Raw genomic sequence first — 22,450 nt, 5'->3', positions numbered from 1 at the left:
AAAAATCAAGCTATTTTTCATTCTCTGGGATATAGGAGATAACTAATGAGCATCTGTGTCATAAATCTACTGGTGCCAAGTACTATGTGTTCTAGACAAGACTGTATTTAATCACTTAAATTTTAATTGTTTAACACTGTTTTTCTGTTATACTGTTCACAGAGTGGTGATAGATTTGTTGGATTATTTATTAACTGTTTACTAGTGAGTTCTTTGTGGCAGTTTTAAGATTTTTCTAATGCAAACCTATAGATAGAAATGAGGGGAGGAAATGCCAGTATAAAGGTACTTAATCACTTTTTGATGAAAATATTTGCATATATGTATTTTATCCCAGTATAGGAAGTATTACAGAATTTCTGTATCTAGATTTTTTTTTTAATTACTTTGAATCTTAATAGTTTTAGTAAACTGTAACGTCAATCCAAAATATTAAACTGATTGTTATATATTTATGTGTGTCTAATGCGGGAGACCCGGGTTCCACCCCTGGGTCAGGAAGATCTCCTGGAGAAGGAAATGGCAACCCACTCCAGTATTCTTGCCTGGAGAATACCATGGACGGAGGAGCCTGGCAGGCTCTAGTCCATGGAGTTGCAAAGAGTCCGACACGCCTGAGCGACTAACACTTTAATGAGAAAAGACTAGTCTTTTGACATTACTTATTTATGCATATATTGGCAAAACTAATTTTTAAGATACTTTTTTCTTGTACATAACATAGTATATGGAATTGTTTGTTTTTAATGGAAAGAAATCAGATTTAATAATGCTAATACTTGTTCAAGGAGGATCAACAAATAATAATAAAAGTATATGCAAAAAATGCAGTTATGATGTTCATCTTTCTTCCTGTCTAGAAATCATTAAAATAAAACTTTCAGACATGGAAGACCATGGATTACTTTTCAAAAATAATTTTTTTTTTTTTTTTTAAATTTAAAGGATGTAAACTCAAGGAAATCTTAAACATTTACCTGTTGGATTACGTGAATAATTGGCTTCGGCTGTCGTAGAGTACAGATAACTGAAAGCAACTATTTCTAAGTCTAGGTTTAATTGTGGTTCTTAGTTTTCTTGGTGACAGCTATGTAAGGTATTTGATTAAATTTATTTTAAATTTAAGCTTTCTTTTTGCTTGTTAATATTTGAGATTTATAATGGCAAAGTTCTTTAAGAGATGTTATAAGAATCTAAGTCCTGCTACTAATAATTTTTAGATAAACTGTTTTTCTTCTGTATAATGCATATTGGATATTTTTGTGATAAGCATTTACTCAATCCTTGTGCTATATGTTCCATCAGCTACTGAATATTTTTCTTCCTGCTTTCTGTACTTCTTTTTTTTTTTTTTGTATTTCTTTTAACGCTAGTAAACAAACCTATTGTGCCATTTGGCCACTATTGCAAATGTAATCTTTTCATTTTCTTACCATTCATGTGCTTTTCTTCCCCTTGGAAATTACAAAATCAAAAAAAAATTAAGTATTAATTATTGTGTTTATATGTATATGTTTCTGATAGAATGTTTATTTGGGGTGTACAGGACAAAGCAGATTTCAGTTATGGTGAAAAAAATAGGAATGGCTTCGTGGCAGAAGGAGAACTTGGTTGGATAGGTACCTACTTCAGTATAGTACTTTTTTTTGTTTGAGAAGATATACTTTAAAACTTTTAGACGTAATTTTATAATAAATTTTGGAGAAAACAGTTTTAACAGTTGTAAGGACTTACTATAGCAAAGAATGTGAGAAAGATAATTCTCACTGGAAAAAACTTGCTAAAAATTAATGTTTCATAGGGTCAAATCAGTTTTTTTCTCTCTTACTGGGAGTTATACGGAAGTTCTCATAGAAGTTCTTCAGTTTTTTAAGGAATTTTGTGGCATAAACAAATACACTATATGTAATACAAACTAAAGTAATCCCATTATAGTCTACTATTAATAGGACATAATCTTTTCTTTGAGAGTTTTAAACAGCCAGTTTCTCGTATTCCTTAGAAAAACCATGGATGTTTCGGTTCTTGTCACCTTTCTATCTACTCAAGATGCTTGTCTGTTTCCTGCATAACCTAAATCTTTAGCTTGTGCTTAAACTTTCTTTGTTCTGTCTATAATTCTTATCTGAATGTTATTCTACCTTCAATAAAGTTAGCTATTTAAAATAATCATTTGGCAACATTTTTTACCCTTTTAATATCTAGAATTTATTGAGTTCAAAAACTTGAGTAATGATTGTATAACGATCTGAGGTGATTGCCCCCATATCTTAGAATAATAATATTCTTAAATAATAAATGTTAAAGTGGATTTTGACTGTTGTCTGGATATTAGCTTAAACATCTGCTAGTCATCTCATCTAGTGATTCTTGAGATGTCTTTAGGACATCTGTTCCTAAAGGATGAGTATGTCTTCACATCACTAAAGTAACTTGGATAGGCTGATTAGCCAGTGAATTTTCTTGTTTTTTCCTCCCCTTTTTTCCTTTTTATTGGAATGTAGAGTTAAGAATATTGTATCTTGGAGGAAAGAATAAAAGTAACACTAGTAAGGTAAAAAGAAGTAATCACTAACTGAGACTGTGAAAAAACCAGATGAACAGGTTTTTGAAACCAATCTTAGTGATGGAAATTTACTGGCTCTACTGAAAAAAATTTACTGCAGCTGCTAATTATATTAGCTCTTCCATTGTTAAATTAGAGATCTTAGGGTTCATATTGCATGAATGAATTTGAAATAATGCACATTTTCTTTCCAGAAGGATTAGTGCTATTGCAGGGATGTGTCCTGTATGTGTTATTAATAGCCTTAAGGGCAGTGTGAGCCAAAATAGCACTCTATAGAATGCTTAAAGTGTATTCTTAACTGTGCTTTTGCTTTTGTAACCTGCTTCACAGTATACTATAATGAAAAGGGAATGAGCTAGTCACACTTTGGATTTGAATCTCTTGTCTCTTTAGACACTTACCGAAGTCCCTTAATTTTTCTACGACTTGGTTTCTTCAGCTAACTTGCTTTGAGGTGATTAAATATAAAACTTCCTAGCCTAGTGCCTGATTTTCATTAGGTACTTTACCCATGTTAGTTTTCAGCAGAGATTTGCATAATAATATTAAAAGGGTTCTAAAAGCTATCCTTAGTTGATATCTATCCTACATTTAATATATGGATTTCATCATCTCAAATGTTAAAAGTAGGTACTTGAGTATCAGTTGGAGGCCTCAGTTTCAGTGTAGTTTAATAGAGACCTCCAAATTTTTAATTACTTGTAAGTAACATGATTATAATTAACAGACAAATATGAGAAATAATAAGAATTCAGATTTCCTGCATCTCAGATCAGGGAAATATTGGTAGCACCCCTGTTTCATCAATGTCAAATTAGATAATTATATTTCAAATAAGTCCTTTGTACATAGCCATAAAATCTATTAAGTAGATCTAAAACTAATGAGATACGCAAAACATTTTCAGGAAAAAATATAATAGGCTATAAAGGACATAAAAGAAGACATACATGAAGATGGGCTGTGTTCATGGAGTGAAAAAAAGTCAATACTATCAAGTTAATCAGTTTTCTTCTGAGTAGTCCATATATTTAATGTAATTTCAATAAAAACCACAGCAGACTTTTTGGGATAACTTGATAAAGAAATTCTTATGTTGACAGTGAAGAGAGTATTTGTCCAAAAGTAGTAAAGACTGTCTTGTCATGATATCATACATATTAGCAGGGACCAAAAGACATTATTAAACAGGAAAATGTGGTGTTGGTAGAAGGACAGACAGTTAGAGATCCCAGAAATAGATGTGTGCTTACAGGCAGTGGATTAGAATATATGGCTGTTTAAGTAGAGATACTTGTCCAAAAAAGCAAATCAATCAAATTGTTACTCAGAAATAAATAATCAGGATAATCAGAAAACAGTCCTTCGGCTTGTAAATGTAGTAATTGACAAAGTATGTTAGAATTACTACAAGGAGATTAAAGGTGGGGAGTGTGCCTACTGTACTTATCCATACACTGTCCTTGGCATCACTATCATAATTGGGGTCGTTGTTCTAAGAACAACATTGCTTAGTGTTTTGTGAAAGCTGTGTACAGTGCAGCTCTTAGTTCACCCTTACACAGGGCAAATTGATGAAATAAAGAACATTTGACTTTTTGGTTTTTTAATATTAGTCTCGTCATGTAATAAGTACATTAAGATGCATTTGTAGGGAGTAACTTGCAGTATGCATAGTCCCTGCTCTCAAGGAGTTTACTCTGCTAGAAGATGAGAGTAGGGGCAAGTATACCTACAGGTAACTCTGCCATGGTAACGATCGTACTGATTTTTAATAAAATACTTAAATGGGGAATTGGAGCATTTCAACTATAGGGTTTGAGGAGCATTTCAACTATAGGGTTTGAGGTAGTCTTTGTGGTATTTAATTCTGAAAATCAAGGCAGGGTCATTTTAGACAAAATGTGTTGGCCAAGGCAAGAAGGAATTAAATTCTTTTTTGGTTTGTGTAGGTTTTTTTGGACATACCATGTGACATGTAGGGATCTTAGTTCCCCAGGGATTGGACATGTGCCCTCAGCAATGAAAGCACAGAGTCCTAACCACTGGACTGCCAGGAAATTCTCTGAATTAAATTCTTAATATGGTTGGTAGTTGGTGGGTTCTCAAGTCCTGGCTCCCTCTACTATTTTCCATTGTGACATTGGGCAAACAGTCCTTTGGTACTTGAGTTTCTTCATTTATAAATTAGAGGTAATACTAATAATTATCTCATAGGATAGAAATTTTTTGAAAAATTCTCCCTTGAAGTGTGATATACATGAAAAGAACACATACAGAGAGTATAGCTTGATGAAATGTCAGAAGCTGGGCACCACTGTGTAACTTAGCACCCAGACCAAGAAACAACATTATCAGCATCCCAGGAGGCCTCTACATTCTCCATGGTGGTGTGAGAATTCAATGAAATAACATTTGTAAGGTGCTCAGACTATTCAGTAGGCATTTGGAAATGGAGCTCAGAATTGGGATAAGGGTCATAGTGTAAATCTGAATATTAGCTGTATGATGGTGAATCCACCATTGTAACTGTGAGTATGGATGAACCAGAGGAACTACTTGTCATGCATCAAACATTTAAACATTTAGTGAACTTTTTTTTGAATGAGTGGGGGAAAAAACAGAGTCATGGCTGCAAACTTGGGGGACTTCCGTGTTGAAAGTAGAGCCAGATTCATGTCAATGTATGGCAAAAACTACTATAATATTGTAAAGTAATTAGCCCCCAACTAAAATAAATAAATTTATTTAAAAAAGAAAAAGAAAGTAGAGCCAGAGAAAGAAACAAATACTGGTCCAGGGTGGTGGTGAACAGAGAGCTGGGAGAATGTAGTGTTCATAAAAACCAAAAGAAGATAGAATAGTCAGCAATATTAAGACTTTAGAGAGGCCAAGTAAAGAATTGACAGTTACAAAATCATTGCTTTAATTTTCATGGGCAGCCATTATAGAAAAACTAGAATCTGATTTTTTTTGGAGCTACAGAAAGACAAGCATAAAATTTTGCATAAAATAGATTTTGCAGTCTAACTTAGTATTCAAATAATTTTTTTTTTAATTTGTTGAAGTATGGTTGATTTACAGTGTTGTAGTTCTGCTGTACTGCAAAGTGGCTCAGTTATACTCATATAAACATTCTTTTTTATGATTTTTTCTATTATAGTTTATCCCAGGATATTGAATATAGGTCCCTGTGCTATACAGTAGAATTTTGTTGTTTATCCACAAATAAATTCTTGAGAGTCCTAGAGGTTAAAGGGGCTCAAAGTATTGGGAGGCACTGTGTTTAAAGATAAAAGAAGTGAAAATAAAATTTTGAATTCATTTTTTATTTCTGGGAAAAGATAATGTATAATTGCGTTATATTGGTATAGTAGTCTGCATTAAATGGGCAGAGAACTTGAAATTTGAAGAATGATACTTTTTGATAGAAAAAACAACCTTTTAAAAATACATGTAAATGAGGGCAGAGAGTGATGTGGTTTATGAAGATGTCTTTATTGCTTCTCTCACTCCCCTGGTCCTACCCATCCCAAACCATTTTTTACTATAAGCAGACATAGTCACTATAAACTTAATTAAAATACTCTTAGGCTTAAAATCCTTCATTTACTAACCTTTACTTTCAGAATATCTGGTTATCCTAGCTTCACATTTAGAGGATTTGGGGATCTTATTGTATAGACTTACATTTCAGTATTCACATGATATCCAAAAAATTCTGAAACAATACTAGTAAAAAAAAAAAATGAAAAACTGACATGAAGAGTAGGTTGTTGCTTGTTGTTCAGTTGTGTCCGACTCTTTGCCACCCCGTGGACTGCAGCATACCAGTCCTCCCTGACCTTCACCATCTCCCAGAGCTTGCTCAAACTCATGTCCATTGAGTCGGTGATGCCATCCAACCATCTTGTCCTCTGTCGTCCCCTTCTTCTCCTGCCTTCAGTCTTTCCCAGCATCAGGGTCTTTTCTAATGAGCAGCTCTTCACATCAGGTGGCCAAAGTATTGAAGTTTCAATATCAGTCCTTCTAATGAATATTCAAGATGGATTTCCTTTAGAATTGACTTGTTTGATCTCCTTGCAGTCCAAGGGACTCTCAAGAGTAATGCAATAGAAAAATGATTTTGGAAGCACCTCGAAGGATGGTACAGTAGTGAAATAAGTGGAACATATTGCATTGCCCAAAATGTTGCATCTTTCAAGATGATATGAAAAAAGAGAGAGACAGTACCTTTAATTGTTGGCTTTTAGTTTTCCTTCAGCACAGTTGAGGAGTCAGAATTATTCATTCTCTGTTCATATTGTCAAAAGATAAGAAAGTTAACACAAGAAAATATTTGACAGTTATTACATAAATAAGATGAATGCAAAAACGACATTACTCAAGACAAATGATTATGGTGAAATTGATTGCATGAGCAAAATCTCAGCCTCAGGGTCTTTAGATACCATATCCTAGATCAGGGATCCCCAACCCCCAGGCCAAAGACTGTTAGGAACCAGCCACACAGGAGGTGAGTGGCAGGCCACTTCATCTCTGTTTAACAGAGGCTCCCATCACTGCCCTTAAACCTGAGCTCCACCTGCTGTCAGACCTGCAGAAGTATTAGATTCTCATAGGAGCTGCAAAGTTCCTCCTATGAGAATCTAATGCGTGATGATCTGAGGAGGGGCTGAGGTGATGGTAGTGCTGGGGAGCCACTGCGAATACAGATTAGTATTAGCAGAGAGATTTGACTGCATAGAGACCATGATCAGTTGCATGTAGACTCCTGTCAGAACCCTGTCAGTGAGTGGCAATTGTATGTGTGCATGCTAAGTCACTTCAGGTGTGTCCGACTCTTTGTGACCCTGTGGACTGTAGCCTGCCAGGCTCCTCTGTCCATGGGATTCCCCAGGCAAGAATATTAGAGTGGATTGTGTTTCCTCCTCCAGGAGATCTTCCCCACCCAGGGATCGAACCTGCGTCTCTTCCATCTCCTGCATTGGCAGGCAAGTTCTTTACAACTAGTGCCACCTAGGAAGTCCAGGTGGCAATTGTATAATTATTTCATTATATATTACAGTGTAATAATAATAGAAATAAAATGCACAATAAATGTAATGTGCTTGAATCATCCCCAAACCATCCCTTCCCCCCATCTGTGGAAAAATTGTCTTCCGTGAAACTGGTCCCTGGTGCCAAAAAGGTTGGGGACCACTGTCTGAGATGAATTTTTTCACACTGAAGAATCAGTCAACGAACAATATATTTCTAAGGATAAAACAAGAAAATAAAGTACTCGCATCTAGTTAATAGGAAGGAGTTTGTTACGTAATATTCTGTGACAATATTCGAAACATCCCATTTTGCTAGAAGTATATGTGGCAGAAATCTTTCTTGTTTTGTGATGTTTGCAAACTAAGATTTACTCGATGTGGTGCATTAGTGGACAGATCCTCAAGGCAGATATGTATACAAAGGTAGTTGGAAGGAAATAAGATGGTGTAGAAATTAAAAGATTGATTAGATCATTCCAAAGCAAAAAACTGATAATGTTTTGCAATTATGAATCAAATATGGTCATCATCATCTCTCTCTGTCTTCAGCAAAATATGAGCCATAAAACATTTCAAAACTTTTTAAAGCCATTGTATGTTGACAATTCAAATGTAAGAAGAAGAACCGGAAGTAATGAAGAGTTGGAACTCATTAGAGAAATATTTAAAATGTGGAACTAGCATTTACAGATGGACATGTTTCATCTTCATGCATTAAAGTTGATGAGCAGTTATGTTCAGAAAACATGGTCCATTTTGTCTATATGTGGAATAAGAATTTGAATTTACTATAATTCGTATTGAAAATTTTCTGATAGTTTTTCATTATCCCTTATTCTTATGTAAATGGTCAAATAACCTCAAAAATGCTGAAAAGGAGAGAATGAGGTTCATTGGATCCAAATGACATTTCTCCTGGTGGTAGCTCAGCTGGTAAAGAATCTACTTGCAATGCAGGACAGACCCTGGTTGATTCCTGGGTCAGAAAGATCGCTGCAGAAGGGATAAGCTACCCACTTCAGCATTCTTGGGCTTCCCTGGTGACTCAGATGGTAGAGAATCCACCTGCAATATGGGAGACCTGGGTTTGATCCCTGGGTTGGAAAGACCCCCTGGAGGAGGGCATGGCAACGCACTCCTATATTCTTGCCTGGAGAATCCCCAAGGGCAGAGGAACCTGGCGGTCTACAGTTGATGGGGTTGCTAAGAGTCAGACAAGACTGAGCGACTAAGCACAGAACGGTACAACATTGAGAGTTAAAAGATCTCAAGAAAATTGCTAACAGTTCATACGATATTTAACCATCCCTCTCCCTTGTAGTCTACAAATCTAATGAGTTGGTAGAAATGGTAGGATTTGTTATTTTATTTGTTCTGGTTATTAAGAAGAAAATAGAGCCTGAATTTATGCAGTGTTCAGTTCAGTCGTGCAGTTATGTCTGACTGTTCGCGACCCCATGGACTGCAGCACACCAGGCCTCCCTGACCATCACCAACTCCCAGAGCTTACTCAAACTCATGTCCATAGAGTTGGTGATGCCATCCAACCATATCATTCTCTGTTGTCCCCTTTTCCTCCTGCCTTCAATCCTTCCCAGCATCAGGGTCTTTTCAAATGAGTTAGTTCTTCACATCAGGTGGCCAAAATATTGGAGTTTCAGCTTCAGCATCAGTCCTTCCAAAGAATATTCAGGACTGATTTCCTTTAGGATGGACTGGTTGGATCTCCTTGCAGTCCAAGGGACTCTCAAGAGTCTTCTCCAACACCACAGTTCAAAAGCATCAATTCTTCGGTGCTCAGCTTTCTTTCCAACTCTCACATCCATAAATGACTCCTGGAAAAACCATAGCTTTGACTAGATCAACCTTTGTTGGCAAAGTAATGCCTCTGCTTTTTAATATGCTGTCTAGGTTGGTCATAACTTTTCTTCCAAGGAACAAGGGTCTTTTAATTTCCTGGCTGCAGTCACCATCTGCAGTGATTTTGAGGCCCCCCAAATAAAGTCTGTCACTGTTTCCATTGTTTCCCCATTTATTTGCCATGAAGTGATGGGACCAGATGCCATGATCTTAGTTTTCTGAATGTTGTGTTTTAAGCCAACATTTTTGCTCTCCTCATTCACTTTCATCAAGAGACTCTTTAGTTCTTCGCTTTCTGCCATAAGGGTGGTGTCATCTGCATATCTGAAGTTATTGATATTTCTCCCAGCAGTCTTGATTCCAGCTTGTGCTTCATCCAGCCCAGCATTTCTCATGATGTACTCTGCATATAAGTTAAATAAGCAGGGTGATAATAAGCAGCCATGATGTACTCCTTTCCCGATTTGGAACCAGTTTGTTGTTCCATGTGCAGTTCTAATGGTTTCTTGACCTGCATACAGATTTCTCATGAGACATGTCAGGTGGTCTGGTATTCCCATGTCTATAAGAATTTTCCACAGTTTGTTGTCATCCACACAGTCAAAGGCTTTAGCGTAGTCAATAAAGCAGAAGTAGATGTTTTTCTGGAACTCTCTTGCTTTTTCGATGATACAGCAGATGTTGGCAATTTGATCTCTGATTCTTCTGCCTGTTCTAAATCCAGCTTGAACATCTGGAAGTTCACAGTTCACATACTGTTGAAGCCTGGCTTGGAGAATTTTGAACATTACCTTTCTAGCATGTGAGATGAGTGCAGTTGTGCGATAGTTTGAACATTCTTTGGCATTGCCTTTCTTTGGGATTTGAATAAAACTCTCCTTTTCCAGTCCTATGGCCACTGTCGAGTTTTCCAAATTTGCTGACGTATTGAGTGCAGCACTTTAACAGCATCATCTTTTAGGATTTGAAATAGCTCAACTGAAATTCCATCACCTCCACTAGCTTTGTTCGAAGTGATGCTTCCTAAGGCCCACTTGACTTTGAACTCCAAGATATCTGGCTCTAGGTGAGTGATCACACCATCGTGGTTATCTGGGTCATGAAGATCTTTTTGTACAGTTCTTCTGTGTATTCTTGCCACAGAATATATTCTATATTCTTCTTAATATCTTTTGCTTCTGTTAGGCCCATAACATTTCTGTCCTTCATTGTGCCCATCTTTGCATGAAATGTTCCCTTGGTCTCTCTAGTTTTCTTGAAGAGATCTCTTAGTCTTGCCCATTCTGTTGTTTTCCTCTATTTCTTCACATTGACCACTGAGGAAAGCTTTCTTATCTCTCCTTGCCATTCTTTGGAACTGTACATTCAAATGGATATATCTTTCCTTTTCTCCTTTGCCTTTAGCTTCTCTCCTTTTCTCAGCTATTTATAAGGCCTCCTCAGACAACCGTTTTGCCTTTTTGCATTTCTTTTTCTTGGGGATGGTCTTGATCCCTGCCTCCTGTACAGTGTCCCGAACCTCTGTCCATAGTTCTTCAGGCACTCTGCCTATCAGATCTAATCTCTTGAATCTGTTTGTCACTTCCACTGTATAATCATAAGGGATTTATACCAGAATGATCTAGTGGTTTTCCCTACTTCCTTCAATTTCAGTCTGAATTTGGCAACAAGGAGTTCATGATCTGAGCCACAGTCAGCTCCCGGTCTTGTTTGTGGTGACTGTATAGAGCTTCTCCATCTTTGGCTGCAAAGAATATAATCAGTCTGATTTCTGTATTGACCATCTGATGATGTCCCTGTGTAGAGTCTTCTCTTGTTTTGTTAGAAGAGGGTGTTTGCTGTGACTAGTGCATTCTCTTGGCAATTCTGTTAGCCTTTTACCTGCTTCATTTTGTACTCCAAGGCCAAATTTGCCCATTACTCCAGGTGTTTCCTGACTTCCTACTTTTGCATTCTAGCCCCCTATAATGAAAAGGACATCTTTTTTGGGTGTGTGTTCTAGAAGGTCTTGCAGGTCTTCACAGAACCATTCAACTTCAGCTTCTTCAGCATTACTGGTCGGGGCATAGACTTGGATTACTGTGATATTGAATGGTTTGCCTTGGGAACGAGCAGAGATCATTCTGTCGTTTTTGAGACTGCAGCCAAGTACTGCATTTCGGACTCTTTTGTTGACTACGATGGCGACTCCATCTCTTATAAGGGATTCTTGCCCACAGTAGTAGATATAATGGTCATCTGAATTAAATTCACCTTTTCCAGTCCATTTTAGTTCACTGATTCCTAAGATGTCGATGTTCACTCTTGCCATCTCCTGTTTGGCCACTTCCAATTTGCCTTGATTCATGGACCTAACGTTCCAGGTTCCTTTGCAGTATTGCTCTTTACAGCATCAGACTTGACTTCCATCACCAGTCACATCCACAGCTGGGATATTTAATCCAGATATTTAACCATCCTTCTCCCTTGTAGTCTACAAATCTAATGAGTTGGTAGAAATTGTAGTATTGGTTATTTTATTTGTTCTGGTTTTTAAGAAGAAAATAGAGCCTGAGTTTTTCTTCCAAAGTTCTACAATGATGCAGTTATTGTTTAAATAGCATTGTGAACGTAATGGAGCATGACATAGCAAGTTTAAGGAATACCTAAAGGTAGTATGTCTTTTTTCGTCATTCTCAACATTATAAAATATTAAATATAAGGAAGATAAATTTGTCAGAAGTTTTGTAGATATAGAAAATCCTATAATTTGACCTAGAAGAGTCCAGCAATGTTGAACATTAAATTTGGGCTAATGGAAAGTTTGTGTTTTGTGTGCCAAGAGAAGGAAAAAAATGTTTTATCAGTTACTTTACTGTGTTATCCAAAGTTGAAACAGATACACTCACAGTAGTTTCCAGAGGGAAAAAAGCACATTTAATAATGCAAGTGACAGAAACTACCTACATTTTCTTCAGATTATTTTTCCCCTCATTGCCTTTCAAGGTCAGAAATTAAACATTCCACATCTGTCCTATGGTGGTTCCTCTAGAAATTCAGCATTTTTAATTTAATCTTAAGTTAATCATTACCTTTCCTTTACCTTTTTAGGAAGGTACCTTTACATTACCTTCCTAAACAGAGCAAGGACTTAAAATCCTTTAACTTTGATCAGTTGCCTCCTCGTTTTGTGCTTTTGTTGTTTTTAGATTTTCTAAACCCTGTGACAATTGTTGGACAAAATTGTTTTATATAGCCAGTGATTATTTAAATTTGCCTTCAAATTTACCTTTTTTTTTTTTACTTAACATTCATTCATTCTGAGATCATTTTCTTTCTTCCTAAAGTAAATCTTTGAGAATGTCCTTTAATACGGATTTACTAAGAACAGATTTTTTGTTTTGTTTTGTTTTTTTAATCTCAGAATATCTTCATTTCACCATTCTCATTCTTGAGAAGTCATCGCTTAGTCTCTAGGGGAATTTTTTTCCTCAGACGAGTTGTGCTTCTCGCGTTTTGGTGTTTACAGTTTCACTTAGATGGATTTTGGTGAGAATTCCTTATTTAATCTTACTTTGGATTAGTTGGGACTCCTGGATATAAGGATTGTTATATCAGGCATTCAATTTAGATGTTTCCTCTCTCCCATTCTTTTTCTTCATTTGTAACTCCAGTGAGTTGCAGGTTACCATTTTTTATTCTTTCCTCCTGGTCTTTTAACCTCTTTAATACCTTTCATCTCTTTGTGTGCGTTCTGGGTAAGTTTTATAGGTTTTTTTTTTTTTGCCAGCTATGTCTAATCAGTTATGTGATGCCTTTCTAAGATTCTGATTATAATTTTTATGTACTGTATTTCATTTCTGGAAATTGTTTCCATTCATCTGGTTGTTTTTGATTGACCTCTTGGTCTTGGTTCTGACTGTCTCTTTAGTGTGCTTATTTTCTGTTTTGTATCCAATAATTCTAATAATTGTAGTTTTCTCAGTTTTTTTATAATTTTGCAAGCTCTTGCTCCTAGTATCTTACTTCCTTATAGGTTTTGTTTCATTTTTGATTGAGATCTCTTTCTTGCAGGATTGTAGTGTTAGAGAGAAATGTGGATTCTGTGGCACCTGGAAGCATTGTCAGCACAGAGATCGATTAACTACTTGGTTTGGTGTTTTCCCTGGTCAGATAATGTGAATTCCAGAGCCCAAGCTAGGAGAGTGCTCACTTGTTAAGAATTATCAAAGAAGAGACTTCTCTCCTTTACCTAGAGCCAAGGCTAAGACTAGAAAGTTTCCATACAGTTCTCCCTTAAAGGGGAAAGTGGGCTTTTCCTAATTTCTGTTAGTTTCTTGTGGGAGTTCCAAAGTTCTGAGCCTTTACTTCCCAATGCCTTTGATGTCTCTGTTAACACAGAAATTGGTATGTATAGTAGTTAACCAGGAGGAGATTTGGAGCCCTAGATAAGACTATTATATAGGTTTAGGCAACAGACTTCTGGCCACCCATGCACTCCTCATTTTACCGGACAACAAATACTGTTTCTCTGTCATAAGATAGAAGGAAGCATTTTGCTTAAAGAGGTAATAAGTAAAGAGCAGGAAAATGAATGGTGAATACCATCACAGATCTTAAGTTAATGTTCTGTATCATAAAATGGTGATTCTCCAACTTTCTGGTTTGGGGACCCTTCTAACTTGTAATTATTAAAACCAAAAAAACACTTTTGTTTATGTGAATTACACTAATATTTACTGTATTTTGAATTTATAAAATTGTTTTAAAATAATAGTAAAGCCACTACATGCTAACCAAGAATATCTTTATGAAAAGTAACTAACTATATCCCAACCACGAAGAAAGTAGTGAGATGAGAAGCATTGTTTTTCATTTTTACAAATCTTTTTAATATCTCTGTGGATATAGAGATAAGATGGTTCATTAAGATGGTTGGATTCTTGTATCTGCTTTTGCATTTAGTCTGTTGCAATAAGTTTTTGGATTAAAATATATGAAGGTGATTTGTAATTGAAAAAGGAGAACCAACCTCGTGGACCCTCTGTAATAATCTTAGGGACTCTTAGCTGTCCTTGGGTCACATTTTGAGAACCACTGTATAGAAACTAACCAAGATGTAGGAATATTTTCCCTGTTACTAGATGCCATTTATGTGGACAAGCCATTTGTACACATTACTTATTGTGATTTCAGTAGTGACTGTAAATTTAGATGTGTAATATAAAGCCAGGACATATTAATGGAATTTGAAAGATGAGCCCAGAGTCAGATATAGATTCAGGTTGAGGCCAGAAATGTAGAGTTGCATTGGAATAACTAGAAAGGAGTATTTAAATTTAGGGCTGGTTTGTTAGTCATTAAAGTTGCCTGTCTGAGAATTCTGTTCTAATATCTTATGCTTCCCTCTTCCTAGAGTAACGCATTAACTAATTAAAAATAGGTAGAACGACTTAGTGATAACAAGTCCCTTATTTCCCTTCTACCTGCCTCCTAATTCCACTTCCCAGGGACCCTCACCTATAATATATCTTGGTAATATATCTTGGTTTTATTTCTAACCTCCATATCACTGAATAGTATGCTGCATTTTTATATCTTAATTTATCAACTATACATTATATTTTGACTTCTTAAAATCATGGTCAGGAGTTCATACATACTCTCATGCTTCTCATGTTTCTCCTCCCAAATTCAGTAATATGGCCATCTCTCTTCTACAATACTGTCAGTTCTGTTGTAGTTCCATCACAAGCTGATAGTATATTGGTACTGTTAAGAATCTTTAAATTCTTCTGCTTTACTTTCCCTCTTTCTCCACTCCATCCCTCTACTCAGCTATAGTTTTCCTTGTGATAGCATTTACATTGTGTTCTGTAATAGTTTATCTTCCATGATTTAGGTTGATTCTAAAACTGGAAAACAAAAACCATTTCATTTTTATGACTGTAAATAGTACTTACTGTGGTGCCAAGTACTAATCTAGGATTAGAATTCCTAATGTATTCTATTTTATAACCCTGTATCACTTAATAATCTTTCTAGACTCAAATTCAAAAGGGTTTTTCCTTTTTTTACACTCTACTAGTTGCTCAGCTGTGATCATGACTTTTCTTGAGCAGTTTCATCTTTCCTAAAGTCTTTCATTATCCTATTTTTCACCCAGATCTTCTTGGTGCCTTGATTATATCGTGAGATTTCCCCAGCCTCCTCGTCTGCTGTCTATTGTCCAGTCATCTGTTTTCCTGGACATCTTTCTCCTGGAAGCTTCTGTCCTTTCTTTGATTGCAGTCTCATAAACTTTGCCTTTCTGGGCCTTTGTATTACTGCTGACCTGGGCTTTTATCACTCTCCTAGCTTGAATCCACTATTTGTGGAATTCCATGGTATTTTTCTTGTTTTATTTTTTGCTGAAGTACGTTTTCATGTAGCTTCCTAAGAAAAGGCATCTATCTGAGGTAAACTTCAGACCTTAAATGTCAGAATCTATATTCTGTGTTAATAGTTTAGCTGGCTGCAGAATTCTACATTAATAACCATTTTCCTTTGAATTTTCAAGATATTACCATATTGTCTTCCAACCACTAGTGTTAAAAATAAGTCTGATTTTCATTTAATTGTATGTAGGTAACCTGTTTTGTTTGTGTCTGGAGAGTTAAAGGATTTTTTTTCCTCTTTGTCTTGAAGTGTTATGAAATGCTAAATGTCAGTATTGTCCTTTCTGTTCTGCACTCTGTAGACTTCTGAATTTGAAAATACGTTCCTCCCTTCAAGAGTGGGGAAATTTTCTTAATTTCTTCCATCTGCTTTTTTTCTTTTCTCTAGAATTCTTTCTTGTTAGAATTTTAGACCAGCTGTATTTATCCTTTCTCTTCAATCATTTTCTTTATCTTGTTCATGTCCTTCATTTTTATCTTCTAACTAGTGTAAAGTTCTTATTTTATAGATACAAATTGGAGATTCTGAAAATTCTTACCTTTTGCTTTGAGTTATCCATTTCCCATGGAATCATTCTTGTTTCTTTTTCAGTTTATAGTAATATCTGGTCATTTTGGCTGGCTGTTTATTTTGATAAGACTTCTGACTGGCTTCACTTTTTGGTAAGCAGGTAGGGAGCTGATCATTAACCTTCAGCTTTGTTGTTGTTCAGTTGCTAAGACTTGTGACCCCCGTGGACTGCAGCATACCAGGCCTCCCTGTCCTTCACTATCTCCAGGAGCTTACTCAAACTCATGTCCATTGAGTTGATGATGCCATCCAACCATCTCATCCTCTGTCATCCCCTTCTCCTCCTGCCCTCAATCTTTCCCAGCATCAGGGTCTTTTCCAATGAGTCGGCCCTTTGCATCAGGTGGCCAAAGTATTGGAGCTTCAGCATCAGTCCTTCCAATGAATATTCAGAGTTGATTTCCTTTAGGATCGACTGGTTTGATATTCTTGCTGTTCAAGTAACTCTCGTTGTCTTCTCCAGCATCGCAATTTGAAAGCATAATTTTTTGTCACTTAGCCTTCTTTATGGTCCAACTCTCACATTTGTACATGACTACTGGAAAAATCATAGCTTTGACTATACGGACCTTTGTCAGCAAAGTGATGTCTTTGCTTTTTAATATACTGTCTAGGTTTGTCATAGCTTTTCTTCCAAGGACAAGCATCTTAATTTCATGGCTGCAGTCACAATCTGGAATGATTTCGGAGCCCAAGAAAATAAAATCTGTCATTGTTTCCACTTTTTCTCCATCTATTTGCTATGAAGTGATGGGGCCAGATGCCATGATCTTAGTTTTCGGAATGATAAGTTTTAAGCAAGCTTTTTCACTCTCCTCTTTCACCTTCATCAAGAGGCTCTTTAGTTACTCTTTGCTTTCTGCCATTAGGGTAGTATGAGCGGCGTATCTGAGGTAGCTGCTGTTTCTCCCAGCAGTCTTGATTCCAGCTTCTGCTTCATCGAGCCCAGCGTTTTGCATGATGTACTCAGCATAGAAGTTAAATAAGCAGGGTAACAGTATACAGACTTGATGTACTCCTTTCCCAATTTTGAACCAGTCCGTTGTTCCATGTCTGGTTCTAACTCTTGCTTCCTAGCCTGCAGACAGGTTTCTCGGGAGACAGGTAAGGTGGTCTGATATTCCCATCTTTAAGAATTTACCACAGTTTATTGTGATCCACACAGTCAAAGGCTTTAGCATAGTCAATGAAGCAGAAGTAGATACTTCTCTGAAATTTCTCTTGCTTACCCTATGATCCAGCGAATGTTGGCAATTTGATCTCTGGTTCCTCTGCCTTTTCTCAGTCCAGCTCGTACATCTGCAAGTTCTTGGTTCACATACTGTTGAAGTCTAGCTTGAAGAATTTTGAGCATTACCTTGCATGTGAAATGAGTGCAGTTGTGCGGTAGTTTGAACATCTTTAGCTTCAGTTCTTAAGCTGAAGGTAAACAGTTCAGGAATATGAAACATACTCTTTTACTCTTTGATATCAATAATATCCTAAATGCTCCCCCCTCAAGAGAAATACCATTCCTATTTTATGTCTGATTATTTCTTAAGCTTTCTTACCCATGTTGATTTCCTATGTTTGTTTCATAATTTGTTTTTTTAGTTTGTTGCACTTTAAAACTGACTGAAACTGATTAGATTTAATGTATTCACAAAGGATATTAGCAGCTAAGTAAAAGCTTCTGCTCTCCTGGTTGCTTGGTAAATGAAAATCTCATTTCACAGATTATTTCTGTGGCACAGGATGTGGGTTTTTATTTTATGTCCTGTTTTATTTAAGATTGGTGGCGGGGGGAGCACATGACTTGTGAGATTTTAGTTCCCAGCCAGGGATTGAACTGGGGCCATTGGCAGTGAGACCTCAGAGTCCTAACCACTGGACTGCCAGGGAGTTCCCTATTTAAGAAACAACTTAAAGACAGTTGTGCGTGTGTGCTCAGTTGTGTCCAGCTTTTTGCGACCTCATGGACTGGAGCCCACCAGGCTCCTCTGTCCTTGGGATTTGCCAGGCAAGAATACTGGAGTGGTTTGCCATTTCCTTTTCCATAAAGATGGTTAAATCTTAAATTTTATATAGAGGTGTAAATTAACACCTTTTATTTTAACACTCGAGACTAGGCAAAAACCTTGATTTCAACTGTTTCAACTTAAGACTAATTTTACATAAATAATTTGAACTTGACCTGAATTCTTAAAAATTAATCGTTTAGACTTAGCTACATGATATTTAATTGAATTAGTATAGTCCAGTGTGGTCATCTGTGTCATGTAAAAGACTGTTTTTCTAAAGGTATTTGAAAGAGAATTTCCCAGATGGATCTAAGATAACAGATCAGAGAATATTCTTAACTGCTGTCAGCTGCCCTAGCCCTTGACTCCCTGGGAACTGAGAGAGGATCATCATCCTTCATGATGCTTTGGTGGAGGCTGTGGTTCCAGTCCAGATGATGGTTAGGGACCTGGTTGTACAGAGCAAGTTAGATTAGTTAACCTTAAGGATGTAATATATGGTAATTGCTAAATGCACTGGCATCTTTTTATATGGATCCTTGGAAGGGTGACTATAAAATTTATTGTCCAAATTGAGACATAGGAGAGTGAGAATACTATTAATAAATATGTGGGGCAGTAGGCATAAACCAGAGCACAAGGTCATCCGATCAGAGGCAGTATACGTCAAATTGCTTGCCTAGTATACTTGATATTCCTATTCTACTCCAACTTTTGCTTTTTGTCCTATAGGACACATTTTGGGGAGCATAAAATGTGAACAGATGCTTGATGAAGAGCAGTGGGATGAATGGAAACAGTATAGGAATTCAAGACTCTGAATTTTTATGTAGCCGTATAGCCTGTACGTGCGAAATCTTACCAGTACATGTTAAATACAAGTTCCACAGAACTAGTGCATTTATATTTTAAACATGATTCTTTTTCTCAGTTCTAGGAATTTTGAAGAAGTATACATTACTGGAATTTTTCTTAACAATGTGGAATTATCCATAGAAAATGTCAATGCCCATCTAATTTCCCACTATTGCAGTTTAAACTTCCTTTTTCCTGTCTTATAATTGGCATATATGTAGAAAATGTTAGCTAATTTTTAGCGTCAAAATGTGGAAAATCTCATCCAAATAGAAATTATAAGAGTTTCTTTGGACTCTGTTCTAAGTTTTTGTTTTTTTTTCTTTTTCATATTGGGCTGAAATCTGCCACCCTTCCATCCATTGGTTCTAGTTCTGTTCTCTGGAGCAGCATGGAGTAAGTCTCTTCTATTAGAAGGCAGCTATCTTATCTTCCCAAGGTCACCTTTTCTAGACTGAATGTCCCCAGGTCCTCTACTTTTTATGTAAAATAATACCCATACTTATAAACTTCATACTGATTCCTTTTGAATACATTCTAATTGTCAGTGTCTTCCATAATACAGTTAAAATATAATGGCCCCAGATTTTAATTCTATGACATATTTTTTTTGGTATTGTGCATACCAGTGAAGAATATCCTGTACTGTAACCTGTGAATCAGGCACACTAGTTTATTAGTGCAGCTTCAGCTATGTCGGGTATTTTTTTTCTTAGCTGTACTTAACTTTTGACTCGTATTAAAACACATGGTCAGCTAAAACCTGTCAGCTAAATAACTATTCGGGCTATCTTTTTTTTAAGAAGGCATTTCTGCCTTGGTAATAGAGCTTTAGCGGGTGTGATTGTGAATGTATTACTTACTCAGAGAACCTAAAACAACAAAAACGTTTTTATATGCTAACATCTCTGGGCCTTGTTTTATGTGACATAGACTCTCAGATTAAAAATTAAAGTAAATGTTATTTTAAGAACTTTACCTGAAGATTCATTTGATTCAGAGTTTTGGAAAATGTTTTTGTCTCTTTGAGGTCTAAATGGTTATGATTGCAAACCATCTGACTTAGGTCTCCTTTTGCAGCATGTGCTACATTTTTAAGAGAGAAAGAAATGTGTATAATGATTGCTGCCTATAACCTGGAAAATGTATCTAATATAATAGATATTGCATTGTAAAATCTGTACTCTAGAGAAGGATTTCTCAACCTAAGCACAGTTGGCATTCTTTGGATAATTCTTTGTTGTGAATAGCTGTCCTTTATAGGATATATAACAGCATCACTGACCTCTACCCACTAAATACCAGTAGCACACATCACCACCTTCTCCTCTTCAGTTTGATCATCAAAAATATCTCCAGACATGACAAGGTATCTCCAGGAAGGTGTAGTCTCCCCTAGTTGAGAACCATTGCCTTAGAGCATCAGAAGTATTTCTTAAGTCAGTCAGTAACAGTTTCTACCTTAAATGTTTTCCATAATTGGAGCTAGAATACAGTATTGTAAAACTGTAGAACATAATAAAGAACTCTACATACAGCAGATACTTTTTTAAGCTCCTAATTTGATCAGTTTTTTTTCCTAATAGTACTTCTTATCTCAGTTTGTCCTCCCTGCTTTGTGATAGTGATCTTTTGATCTGAAACAGTATGTGTGACTGTCTTAATTTATTCAGATTAAGGGATGAAAATTATGCAACAATAACAAATAGGGTGTTTGGTTAGGTGGTTTATTAAGTTCAAATACCTGGTTCTTTTGTAGTCCATGATTAAATTACTGGGAAATGTGCTTTTAAGTTGATTGAACTCCTAGATTTTAAAAATTAAATTGTATTATGTTTATTCTTCTACTCCACAATATAGCCAGCAGCCAGCTTCGGGTGTAGCCTACTCTCATCCAACCACCGTTGCTAGCTACACTGTCCATCAGGCTCCAGTAGCTGCTCACACAGTTACTGCTGCCTATGCACCAGCAGCCGCCACAGTCGCAGTTGCCAGGCCTGCTCCAGTAGCTGTTGCAGCTGCCGCAACAGCTGCTGCTTATGGAGGTTACCCTACTGCACACACAGCGACTGACTATGGTTATACACAGAGGCAACAAGAAGCACCTCCACCACCACCCCCAGCTACTACACAAAACTACCAGGTAAGAAAGCTGCTGTTTTCATTAGCCTTAACATACAGGTTCAGTGGCATCAGTGTTTAATGTAATTTCCAAGCCAGTGCTTTTCAAACTTGAGTCTTGTAAAATACACCTCTAATGGTAGAGAAAAGAATGTGTATTCCTAGGTAATCCAGGGGCATACTCCAGGGATTAAGCTTCCTTGCAGTGAGTTTTATATTAATAATCTCCTAGTCCATTTCACTTCACTCTATATAATGCTTGCTTTAATTAAAAAAAAAAAATAGTTACTGGCTAAATATTTTAATCTTATAACAAGTTTTTGAGAAAAATTAAGACATATAAGGTCTTCTGCTCCTTGTTGGTACTGTGGAATTATTTATCCACTTGGGACACCCCTATGTCTATTTTGAGAACCATGAGCTTCAGCTATATAAGACAAACAAATTACATAGTGTCAGGACTTCCCTGGCAGTCCAGTGGTTACCTGCCAGTCCCTGGCGCTTCCACTGCAGGGAGCATGGGTTCAGCCTCTGGTGTGGAAAGGCGTGTGCTGGAATACCATGAAACAAAGCAAATTACATAATGTCTTCCTGACACACGGTGGAAATTGTATTGCCTTTGCGCACTTCTTCCCCTCGAAATACTCTTTTATCTATAATAGAAATTGATCCTGCTCTTAAGTCATCTAATTGCTTCTTGTTAGGTTTATGAGGACATAAAGCTGTTAATTCTCTTTATAAAAATATGGTCTCTTTATGTCTGGTATGGCACTAAATTACTACTTGCTTATTTAATAAATTTGGTCCTAATTCTTTTAACCCATTTTTTGTTTGTTTGCTTTTAAGATCTGGTTTTTAAACTTTGGGGCTTCTGATTTTTTAATATTCTTTCTAAAATAAAGGGATTTATTTTGTTATCTAAGAAATTGACATATGGATCAGCATTATTAGCATTTGCTATTAACATTTAGCAGGTTTCTAAACTCAGAATTACTTTGACATGTGTGATTGTTTTC

At 36.4% G+C, this 22,450-nt stretch overlaps 1 protein-coding gene across 5 annotated transcripts in view; it reads left to right on the top strand.

Annotated features, from left to right (window-relative positions):
- ZFR (zinc finger RNA binding protein) overlaps window positions 1-22,450 on the top strand; it is an 83,051-nt gene that overhangs the window by 2,302 nt on the left and 58,299 nt on the right. For 3 of the 5 annotated variants that reach the window (XR_014062521.1, XM_081521424.1, XM_081521423.1), the window contains one exon: window positions 21,174-21,456. Coding sequence is in view for 3 of the 5 variants with exons in the window: in XM_081521424.1 (XP_081377550.1) it covers window positions 21,174-21,456 (283 nt within the window). In the remaining 2 variants the exon portion in view is untranslated. Of the gene's footprint in view, window positions 1-19,685; window positions 19,710-21,173; window positions 21,457-22,450 lie in introns of all 5 variants that reach the window. The other 2 variants (XR_014062520.1, XM_081521422.1) reach the window with 1 other exon arrangement.

This window comes from Giraffa tippelskirchi, chromosome 8 (assembly GCF_054371585.1).
Source record: "Giraffa tippelskirchi isolate mGirTip1 chromosome 8, T2T-mGirTip1v1.2.pri, whole genome shotgun sequence".
Lineage (NCBI taxonomy): Eukaryota > Metazoa > Chordata > Mammalia > Artiodactyla > Giraffidae > Giraffa > Giraffa tippelskirchi.
This window is presented reverse-complemented; position numbering and strand designations above follow the sequence as displayed.